The sequence below is a fragment of the Otolemur garnettii genome, unplaced genomic scaffold (assembly GCF_000181295.1).
Source record: "Otolemur garnettii isolate 467f Iridium unplaced genomic scaffold, OtoGar3 scaffold00104, whole genome shotgun sequence".
In the NCBI taxonomy this organism is placed as follows: Eukaryota; Metazoa; Chordata; class Mammalia; order Primates; family Galagidae; genus Otolemur; species Otolemur garnettii.
In genome coordinates, this window is record NW_003852499.1 from 7,614,234 (window position 1) to 7,626,203 (window position 11,970).

Here is an 11,970-nt window from a genome sequence, read left to right on the forward strand (position 1 = left end):
ATTTTCTAAAATTCCATAGGCTACTCTTTAAGAGCCTTGTATATTTTAACAAAAGAAATGCCATCTTCCCTTAGTTGAGTTTCCCTTAGTTTGCCTTATATATTTTTATTCTTTGAGCTGTACCATTCAAGTATATTTTTTAATAAAGGTGAAAGTTTTGGTCACATTCCAATAATGCAGAGCAGAGTGGACTGAAAGGAGGGCTCATATCAGGAGTGGTTGGAGCTTTGTTTTTGTTTATAACAAAGATAGGTATCTGGATTTAACCTTGAGAGAGGTGCTGTCAGAAAGATTAATGGGGCTGCTGAAAGAATGCTGTGGTTCCAGTGAGTTAGCTCTCCTGAGACTCACATATTAAGAATAAAGTTCAAAGAAAGTGAAAACAATAGAAATAGATATGGGGAAAATCTGCTTTACATATATTTAAGCATATTCTCTTCTTAGATATGTGGTTGATGAAACATTTGTGTTTTTCTCTGAAAATTAAATTGATTTGATTTAATGTACCTACAAAAACAATTTCTTCCATTTTGATAAGAGAATTTTTCTTTTTCCTGCAGCGAAGACTGCATTTTCAGATTGGCCATGTGTGTAATTATTTAAGGAAATCTTTTTAAGGATTAAGATGTCTAACATCTTTCTAGAAATAGTATGTGATATTGTGTCAATGCTGCATATGTCTAATACATTGAAGTTCTTGTTTTTAATAAAAATAAATTTTGGTTTCCTCTTTTCAGAACTTCTCCTTTGCCTATGTAAATATTTAGGACTGTATCGCTTCTTTCTTTTTAATTTAATTTTTTTCCTAGCAAAGTAGAGCTTTTTCTATATGGGAGGTAGTTTTTGTGGTGTTCTTAATGAATATCAAAGGGAATAAGGGATTATATTGGATAAGTGTACATATAAATTGGCATCTATTTTTACCACCCTGTCGATAGTTGCAGAAATTACACATGAAAATTCTGTTTATCTGCAGGTGAAGCACCTACTCAAATTGTTAGTTATATATACATCTTTTTAAGGCTCCTATCTCAAACTGTGCCACTTTTTTCCTTAAAATAATTTTCAAAAACTCTACAGTGTTTGCAATCAACTCTATAGTTCCTTTCCCTCTGGCTGAAATTTGGTTCCATTTGGTAACTAATGAAACTTATTGAAAATGTTGATTGGTAAGACTAATGTGTAGCCTACTGGACCATTCCCTTTGGTTAAGTTTAGCCCTGTTGTGTGGGAACATTTAGCCATACACTTTGAGCTTACTAAAAGAAACCTTTCCAGGGAATAATGAGTAAAGTTAAATTTGGTACTAAAAATTCTTAAAAGTAGACTACTGTGTTTTCCCTTCAGTGAAATGAACGGGCTAGCGTCTTTCCTTTGTGTTACTGTAGGAGCTTTTCTTGGTTTGCATTTGGAAGGTGGTCTCCAGTAGAATTCTTTTTATTTTTAAGGAAACAGAGCAGACACATGTATAGTCCTTCCAAGGCCTCAAAGGCAATAGGACCTCTTACTGAGTTATGCTTAACAAATCTTGAAACCTAAAAATTTAGTCGTAAACATTTTTTTTAAACTTTGATATTTAGTTTAGCATTCTAATAAATATTTTCTAAAATTCCATAGGTTACTTTTTAATAGCATTGCCTCAAAAGGAAGGGTCAACCTCTTAAAAGATTATCTCTGGGATGTTTTGGTAACGAATTAGAAAATGTATATTTGTGCTTTTTATAAGCATCACAGGTAAGAGATCTATAATGTCCTAAGATTAGGTAACCCCCACGGTCTTGCCCAAGTTTCTCATACCCAGTTACCAGAATTTTTTTTTTGAGGGGGGGGACAGAGACTCAAGCTGTCACCCTAGAGTGCTGTGGTGTGGCGTCATAGCTCACAGCAACCTCCAACTTGGGCTCAAGCAATCCTCTTGCCTCATTTTTTCTATTTTTAGTAGAGATGGGGATCTCGCTTTTTGCTCAGGCTGGTCTTAAAACTTCTGAGCTGAAGCAATCTATCCGCCTTGGCCTCCCAGAGTGCTAGAAATATAGGTGTGAGCACCTGGCCCCAGTTACCAGAAATTTTAAGATAAGAACCTGCCCAATCTTTATGGGACATAAAAGTTATTAATAAAGCATCGTCTTATATGTTCATGTTTTTATTTCTTTAATGAAATACATGTTTTGTTTTGAGTTTGGTATTTAACAATCAAGGTTATATCAGAGGTCTACTCTGAGAGGATATATTTGAGGGGGTTTAAAAAGAAAAAGTGCATGTTTTTAAAGTTTAACCTATAAACCATTGCCTTAAAATAAAAAGGAGTTGGTGTGGGGTGGCGCCTGTGGCTGAAGGAGGTAGGGCGCCGGCCCCATATACCCGAGATGGTGGGTTCAAACCTGGTCCTGGCCAAAAAAAAGTAATTGGTGTGTAACCAAATTCTGTCTCTGTATTAGGCTAACTTTCTTTTCTTAAAATTGACTTCCTCTGGCTTTTGGCTTCATTTTCTTTACCCCCACACAACATTGAGAATTTGGTAAATGAATTCTGACATGTTGAATGATTTTGGTGAAATCTGCCTGTGTATGTATACTTGAGGGATGGAGAAGAGAGAAGCAGGATAAGCAGGGGGGCTGAGGGGAATAAAGACCTCCTGTTTCTTCACATTAAAGATAATGGATAGCAATTAACATTAATATCTTTCAGAACATGATAAAGTCTAAAAGAATGTGAGAAGCTGTGTTACCTTGGATAACTGTGAAATCTGAATTGACCTTCTTTCTGTTGCTGAAAAGGGGAACAGTTGAATGAGATCTGTCATTATCAGCTAGTTTCATTTCATGTTATTATATTATTATCAAACCTTTTTAAAAAAATTTAAGGGAGATATTTGAAGGGAATGACAAATTCATTGCTTTGCTTTAGCTTTCCATACCGAATGTTTGATTTGAAAGAAAAGCGCATTGTAGGCTAGAATTTACCGCTGCAGTGATAGATGGCTTGATGTTGACAGAGCTGAGGACAAGAAGCAAAGTTCCGAGGGATTTACTGGGGGTGGCATTGTGGAAGTTGCTAAAGGATGAAGTCTCTTTGTTGATTGGCTGGAGTGAAGTTACAGTTGCAACTGTCTCAGCTTCTTCCCAAGTCTCCTTTGACCATAGGCTTCTACTTATTTAAGGAGGAGGGAATTATTTGGTAATTATCCCCTTCCTCTCCTTCTATCAGACCCCCAGAAGCAGTTAGTGATATCTATCTATCTCCTGCCTCGAACCCTATACTCTGCGAGTGAAGTGTTCTCATTTGACCTCAGCTAATAAGTGTAGTTGGCAAAGGTAGGCTCCAGTTACTTAATCCAGTGGTAGGAAAAATGGTCTGTGTTCATTTTGGTGAGGGCAAGTGCGATTATTATCAGTTAAAGACATTGCCTTCATTTTAGGTAATATTAACTATTTAAGATAGTAAACCATGTTCCTTTATTATCTCTATATAGCTGTTTAGTGAGGTATTTGTGGCACACACTACTTTTCTAAATTTCTAGTGTTGCCTGTATTGTTTAAACAGAATTCAATATCCAAGTTAGGGCTCGTAAAGGGTATAAATCTCTCTCTCTCTCTACTTAGTCTTGTTTCTCCAGGCTGCCAATTAAAAATGTTTTTTTTAAAATAGTGAATACTGTAAAACTGGTAAACTCTGAAGAGGACACATGTGTCTTATATTATAGTTTTTAAAAAGTTTCACTTTATTCTTAATTGCCAAATAATTATACATATGTATGGGGTACAAAGTGATGTTTCAGTGCATGTATATGTTATAGACTGATCAAATTAGGCTAATTAACATATCCTTACATACTTATTTCCTTGTGGTGAGAACTTAAAATCTACTTTTTAAAAAGCAAATTTGAAATACATAATATGTGATTTTGAGTTAGACTCTGGTTTTGGCTTTTTAAAACTTCTTGTTTAGCTTTTTCCTTTGCTTTAATAATAGAATCAGTTATCATGAAAATTCATGAAGGCTCAGGAGTTTAATGAGGGTTTTTACTCATTCAAGGCCAAAATCCCTCTGAGCATTTCATCTTCGTAGTTTCTTTAAGAATAGGTTGGCAAGTGAGTCCTCATGAAATAATTAAATGTGAGGACTCACTCAGGGTGGTGACTAAACTTACTAGCAAACCTCCACTGTATATGTCTTTTAGCATTTACCTAGTAATTTTTTTGAATTGAATTTTGATGATTGTCCTATCATGGAGTATTCTTAGTACTGAATGATTAGTAAATTGAGTGGAATTACTCTACTTTTATTATAATCACAAGGAAATATCTCTCCCTAGAATTCAGTTCAGTTGCAGATTTTATTCTGAATAATTTCTGATATAATACATATTTTGCTAATTTCACATCCAGTGATATGTTGATCTGTATCCCAATTTTATAGTTACCTTAACATTACTATCTAACCTTTGTTTTGGATATGTTAGATTCCATTTTAATATAATACTGAAGGCTGTGTCTTTGTAATAAAAATTCTGTTAACCTACTAGGCATTTTTTCTTAGAAGAAATTTTGTCTTTATTGATAAACCAGTTTTGTTATACTGGAGCTACATCAGGTACTATAATAACCATCCTGTAAAATGACTCAAAGTCATCATCACCTTCTGATATTCATATCATTGTGTAGTCGTTTCCCACACTGTGTCAGGTTTGTTCCGTTTGAACAAGAGAAGGCAGAAATGATGGTATGCAACTTGCGAAGCTAGATCATAAAAGACATTGATGCATCTGCCTTACACTCTTGGATCACTTGCCGTCGTAGAAGCCGGTCTCCATGTTGTAACAACACTCAAGCACCCCTGTGGAAAGGAATAGGGCTGCCCATAACTGCATCATCTTGCCAACCATGTAAGTGGATGTGGAGGAGAGAAGCCTGGTGACATCTTGACTACCACATCGTTAAAAACCCTGGAATCAGAATTGTCCAGCTAAGCTGCTTTTAAGTTCTTGACTTACAGAAACCGTCTTGAAATAATAAATGTTTACTGTTGTCTTAAGCTGCTAAATTTCAAAGTACCTCATTCTCTAACAGTAAGCAATAATGATCTGCCATAGTCAGAATTTTTTCCCCTCCTATATCTACAATTTGTTGTTCTTTTTCGGCAGAATTAAAAATGCTATTTGAGATTATTAATGTTATTGCTGCAATAATCATCAGGACTGCTTCCCAGTGTTGTCATAAGAGCTCTATGTAATTCAAATTTATGTGCTATAAACTAGGAAAAGAGTTAAAAACTTATGTAAAACATGATATGTTATATATCTTTTTTTGATTGAATATTTCATATACTAGTGTAGCTAGTACAGTATTCTGCAGTAGAAATAAAATGTGAGCCACGTGTATAATTTTGAATTTTCTGATAACCTCATTAAAAATTAAAGGAAACACATGACATTAATTTTAATAATAGATTTTATTTAATCTAATATATCTAAAATATTATTTTAAAATATAATAAATATGAAAATTATTTTATATCCTCTTTTAATATTAAGTCTTCAAAACTTAGTATTTATGCAAAACTTATTTTGGACTATCCACACTTTTTAAAAAGGGATATCTTCTGTGATGCCACGGCACTCCACCCAGGGCAACAGTTGGAGATTCTGTCTCACAGAAATAAAAAAATCAAAAGGATTTGTTCTGTAAAATTTGGATTCAGTCAAAAGGCCACCCTCACAGATCCACAGGAAGCTGATGGTACCTGTCACTTCTACTCAGAGTACAAGCATTGAACAACGTCCACCATTAAGTATGAGTATAGATGAGCAGCACTAGAATTCTGTGTCAAACTCTACCACAAAAATCTACTTGCCACTATTTCTGTAGGTATGGAAAAAAATGGAAATGATTTCCATGGAAGAGAGGTGGGGAAAATTTCTGGAACCTCTTGGTTCTGTGCTTGTCTGAGACATTTGCTATAAGATAATTAAGTTTTAGATATCTTCAGAATCATAGTAGAAGTTATTGTACTTTTAGTGTTCCTTTAAAAATTGTTCCCATTGGAGAATCCCACAGTTACCACAGAATTTCTCATCATAATTCTGATGGACTTATACAAATTAATATAATGAAGAAATTCATAGGACTTTGAATAAAAGGCTGTAAGAGCAGGATGACTTTTAATTCGTTTGTGTTTTGTTCTCTTTAACTTTCTTTGGATGAGTAGCACTGTCTAGATACATTTTGTCCAGTGTACTTTACTCTTTCCACTGTAGTTAACCTGTGTATTTAGAGTATAAGTATGTAAATAATCACATTTGTAACTATTTCCAGAATTTCTTTATGTTCTTAATTTCCATGCAGTGTACACTATACTTTTAACATATCTTTCAATTTGCTTTTGAATTTTTGACCAGAATAATGTATATGTTACTTACAAAGTGAAATAATATCGTATGGGTTAGAAAACAGTCACCTGTCTCATTTTTGTTCAACTGTGATCCCTGTTCCTTTTAGACAACCACTTTCACCTCTTTTGGACGTTTCTTCTGCTGTTCATTTCCACTTTTTCTTTTTTTTTTTTTTTTTTTTTTTGAGTCAGAGCCTCAAGCTGTCCCCCTGGGTAGAGTGCTGTGGCATTACAGCTCACAGCAACCTCCAACTCCTGGGCTCAAGCGAGTCTCTTGCCTCCGCCTCCCAAGTAGCTGGGACCACAGGCGCCCGCCACAACGCCCGGCTCATTTTTTGGTTGCAGCCGTCATTGTTGTTTGGCGGGTCCGGGCTGGGGATTCGAACCCACCACCTTCGGTGTACGTGGCTGGCGCCTTAGCCGGTCGAGCTATAGGCACCGAGCCTCATTTCCACTTTTTCAAATGACATTCATACGTTGCTCTTTTAATATTATTTGGGCCTTATCTGTTGACTTCTTATATGTGATGAAGAATTAGCATTTTTTACACAAACAACCACACATACTTCTATTTTTCATCCTTCCAACATAGTTATGTAAAGCCACATAATATGTTATAACATAATGTATGTTATGATCTGCATTTTGGTTTTTCCTGGAGTATTTTAGTTTTTCCTTTCTAGTTTTTCCTGTTTTGAAGATTTGGATGATTAATTTGATTTGATGCATAGCACCTGTTTATTCCTGAATTGCTTGTCAGAACTATAAAAATTCCTCCTAGCATTATAATTATTGTAAGGTATGTCATCCCTTATCAGTTATTCTCTGATAATCCATACATTGGCTTTTTTCCTTGAAACAGTTTGCTTTCTCTGTTCTAATCTGCACTTAACTCTGTAGGCTCTCTGTCATCTTAGAGACTCCCTTGGTAGGTCTGTGGTAGGTCTCTTTTTTCTCATCCTACATCTTCCTCTTTCCAGATTTTCTTCTTCAATTTGAATAGAGCACACCCAAGTAACTTCTTGAAAAAGTCTGTGATTGATGCATATTTTGTGTGACTTTACTTTTTATCCTCATATTTGATTGATAGTTCAGTACAGAAATCTAGATTGAAAATCTTTCCCACCCCCCTTGGAGTTTTGAAGGCATTACTTAGTTGTTTTCTAGGTTGCTGTGTTGCTTTAACAACTCCATTGTCTTCTGATTTTTTGATTCTTTGTAGGCAGTCATTTTTGGCCAAAGCTTTACAATGTTTTAAGATTTTTTTTTTTTTTTAATGTCACCTTCGGTAGAGTGCCATGGTGTCACAGCTCACAGCAGCCTCAAACTCTTGGGCTTAAGTGATTCTCTTGCCTCATCCTCCCAAGTAGTTGGGACTACAGGCACCCGCCACAGCACCCAGCTACTTTTTTTGTAGTTGTTGTTGTAGTTGTCATTGTTGTTTAGCAGGCCCGGGCCAGCTTTGAACCTGCCAGCCCCAGAGTATGTGGCCAGCACCCTAACCACTGAGCTATGGGTGCTGAGCCTGTTTTAAGATCTTTTATTTTCTCCAGTATTCTAAACTTTTATAAAAAAGAGTACCCATATTATAATCTAAGTACAGAAAAAATGTTTTTAATCTTCTTGAAATGGCAAGGGCAGGAAAGAATGATTATAAGTAAGATGTAGCAGTATTGTTTGGTACTCCAGTATTTATAGGACTAAAAGTTTTTCCTATTCATTTCTTGCATTGGCTCAGTATTTTGTAAAAAGGAGATTCAAGATGTGGTTCAACACAAAGGAAACTTCCTTGGTTTTCTTTAATAGGTATCTGTTAAGATTTCAAAACTAAACCTGGGACCAAATTTTACTCGCTGGGTAGATGAAGTAGTCATGAACTTTGTTGGTGAAGCTGAGGTTGATTTACTATCTTCATTCTCTTTCTGCTGCCCTGTTTACTTAGAGCAATGATTCCATATTCAGCTCCTACATGACTTATAATGTCACATAAATATTATTTAGTAGCCTTTTGCTTTAATTCCTAGTTTCACTTGGCTTTTGTTCTTCATCCTTATTATTGAGAAAGATTTTGAAATAAGTTTTACCATTAAGTCCAGAAGACTTCTTAAATAAATGCCCTTGCACCCTGAGCTTTGTCTGGTGGACTCTGGTTTCACCAGTGATTTTGAGGAAGCTTACATTTTTGAAAACCTGCACTGATTCTCTGCATTTTGAAAAATTAGTAATCATCTTCCCTCTTTAGAATCTTACTGATAAAGCCACGAACTATTTTTTACACCACACAGGTGTACAAGTAAAGCTGTTTATTTGAAATAGATTCCTGGGAGGTTATTTGGAATAACTGTTTCAGCCTCAATTTAGGTTAGGATAATAGAAACCTCTCAGGAGACCTCAAAACAAAACAAAATACCACCCCCCCCCCAAAAAGTAACAGCAGGATAGGATAGATTGGACAGAAACAATAAGACTGAGTTTTCTACACCAAGTTGATAACGTGAAATGTTAGTGTATATTCCTACTTAAAACAATCTTTATTTCATAATCCTACGTTACTACAAATATAGTTATTCATTAGAGGGTGTAAGAGGGCTGAACTAATCATTGCAGCCAGCCCCTACCTCATAATCCTTCTCTTATATTTAGAGATTTTTTTCCTTGATTCTGAATAAACCATCTTGGTCTTTGTTTTGACTGGCATTGTTCTTATCTCCCCATGTGGTACTATTTTAGAAACTCTCACTGTACTCTGCTGTTCATAGCAGGCCAACAGGAAGCATTAAGATTTTGACAAAGAACATTTTTTTATATGGCTGAACTGCCTTGTATAAGACAGAACCTTATTTATGGGAATAGATGACAGTATTTTATAACATTATCTCTGAGAAGCGTGAAAACTTTTTTCTTAAAATGAATATGACACACATCACCAAATGTGAATATTCTTTTTTCTAAGTCTCATTTTCAAAATTTAGAAAAACAAAAAGAGAACAAAAGATTTGTTTGCTTTTTCTTAGGAAGAATGTTAAATAATAAGATGCTGTTCTTCGAAAGTGGGGAGAAAAATCTAACTTATCTTTGACAGATTTCAAGTTCTGGGTATCTCTTGTGCCTTGTACTTATAAAAGTGAACTTCATTATAATTAAATGAAAATTGCTTAAAGGCAAAATTCTTTCATATCCTTTCCTGATATGCCACAAGTTGGAGAATGATTTAGCAAATTGTTTTCCTTTGTTTTATATATTAATATATTAATAAAGGACAAAACTTTGTTCTTAATCTTCTGGTTCTATAAGAATTTTAAGAGGAAGTGTCTATAATAAACACAAGTCCAGTTCTCCTACTTGAATTCTTCTTCATTTATCCTTCTTATGTCAAGATCCCTCCTATCTCACATGAACTTAAAGTCTTGTAGGATTTTGTCTTTCTCCAAAAGTTATGTTTAAAATTTGTGTACAATACCAGGGCTGATGGGAATTGCTTGGCTAACTAAATTCCTCCTTGTTAGCCAGAGAAGTTCCTTATATCTAGGTGTCATTTTTAGTTTTCTCATATAAGATTAAGAGAAAACTTCGTGTTCTTGCATGTTAGGCAATACTGCCTTCTTCTTACCTTCTTTTGAAATTTTGCCAATAATTGTTTACATGAAGATTATAACCTGAAAGATCATGCTGTTTACTTTTTACATAGGTTTAACTTTGCGGGGGAAGAGAATATTTGAAATTCATTCTGATTACTTGGATTTCATCAAAGCTGGCTTTAGGTTCAATTTAGAGAGTAGTTCAAAAACAGCTTTATGTTTTTAAATAATCCAGCCCTTGCTGCTTATTCTAACACAGCTTTATCCTCTCTGTTGTAGAGAGCAAGTTTATCATGTTTTCTTGCTTCACTAACTTGCCACTTTGCTGTAAATAATATACTTCTTCAACCTCCTTTACATCTTTTCTTCCCTTGTTTTCTTCTTCCTCTGTAAAAACATCTTTTTGGCCTACATTTGCTTCTGAAAGGGAGAACATTTAATAAGCTAACAGTCCTATCTTGATAAATAGCCTTTCCTTAGGTTACCTAATTAATCTACTTCATCTAGTCTTCCATCGTTTTCCAGGACAGTCTTCGTAAGAAGGATGACAGGATTGAAGAGCTGGAAGAAGCCCTAAGAGAAAGTGTACAGATAACTGCAGAGCGAGAAATGGTGCTAGCACAAGAGGAATCAGCCAGGACCAATGCTGAAAAACAGGTCTGCGATTTTATACAGTTATTAGCAATGCTGCTGGTTAAAGATGAGGTAAAACCCAACCAGTATCGTTTAGGTAAACTATAAATATTAGATGTTATTAGGGTTTCAGAAACACTACATCAAGTATCAGTATTTAGACTTCAGTAAAAATTGAAATATGTAGTTGTGTAAGAATTGGCTCATGTTAATGCAGAGGCTTTTACATTAATAACTGAGGACTGATGTATATATATAGTCAGTCCTCCGATTATGAATGAGATAGGTTCAGTAGGTTTGTTCTTAAGTTAAATCTATATGTAAGTTCGAACAGGTACATTTACTTGTACCTATAGTAGCCCCTATTCATAAGTGCAAGTTGTATGTAAGTCAGATGTCTGTAACTTGGGGGTTGCCTATATTATACTAATGGATCAGCTGAGATGAAATGGAACTTGTCTGTTTGCTACAAGTTGGGCACGACCCTGGCTTTTATTATAAATTGAATGAGAAAACACAAACATTTCTGACTCAAAGTTATTGATTTCCAATAGCAAATACAGTAGAATCTTCAGAGTTGACTACCTTCTTAAATTGACCTAATTTTCATAGATCAGATATGTCTGATGTGTATGTATCAGGCCTAGTTCCTTATGTTGACCCTTCCCTAGTTGACCTGTTTGTTGCAGTCCCTTAGATGGTCATCTTACAGAGGTTCTACCGTAGTTTATTTGTTTCATACCTGTCCATTTTCAAAAGAGCAATTAAACTTATAACAAGTAAGGTAAATAGCACTTATGAAGGACAAAGATTATCATGGCTCTTGAGTCCTGGATTGGCATGTCTCAGCCTTGAGGTGATGTGTTGATGTTTGTTTTATGTATTTTCCATTGACTTTTTATTAGGAAGAATAAAGATGGGAAGCTTGGATGGAAATAATTATTTTCACAGGTGAAGGCTATAATCTTAGTTCCCATTGTGAGACTGTGATTGGCAGCTTTAAATGTCCCTCACACAAAGGTTCATGACGTTAATTTTGCAGTAATTATTTCCTTTCTATTTCTTTGTGAGAGAAATATAAATGCTGGGGCAGTGCCTGTGGCTCATTAGATAGGGTGCAAGCCCCATATACTGAGCGTGGTGGGTTCAAACCCAGCCCTGGCCAAACTGCAACAAAAAAAATAGATGGTAGCTGGGTATTGTGGCAGGCACTTGTAGTCCCAGCTACTTGGGAGGCTGAGGCAAGAAAATCGCTTAAGCCCAAGAGTTTGAGGTTGCTGTGAGCTGTGATGTCACCGCACTCTACTGAGGGTGACATAATGAGACTCTGTCACAAAAAAAAGAAAAAAAATAGCCAGATGTGAGGCGG

At 35.4% G+C, this 11,970-nt stretch overlaps 1 protein-coding gene across 6 annotated transcripts in view; it reads left to right on the forward strand.

Moving 5' to 3' along the window:
- Nucleotides 1–10,835, forward strand: part of LOC100962189 (ELKS/Rab6-interacting/CAST family member 1) — a 285,037-nt gene extending 274,202 nt beyond the window's left edge. For 5 of the 6 annotated variants that reach the window (XM_023517104.1, XM_023517106.1, XM_023517103.1 and 2 more), the window contains one exon: nucleotides 10,494–10,835. In XM_023517104.1, coding sequence (XP_023372872.1) covers nucleotides 10,494–10,709 — 216 coding nt within the window. In that variant the 3' untranslated portion in view covers nucleotides 10,710–10,835. Of the gene's footprint in view, nucleotides 1–4,685; nucleotides 4,744–10,493 lie in introns of those variants that run through there. The other variant, XM_023517108.1, reaches the window with a different exon arrangement.
- Nucleotides 10,836–11,970: the final 1,135 nt, after the last annotated feature.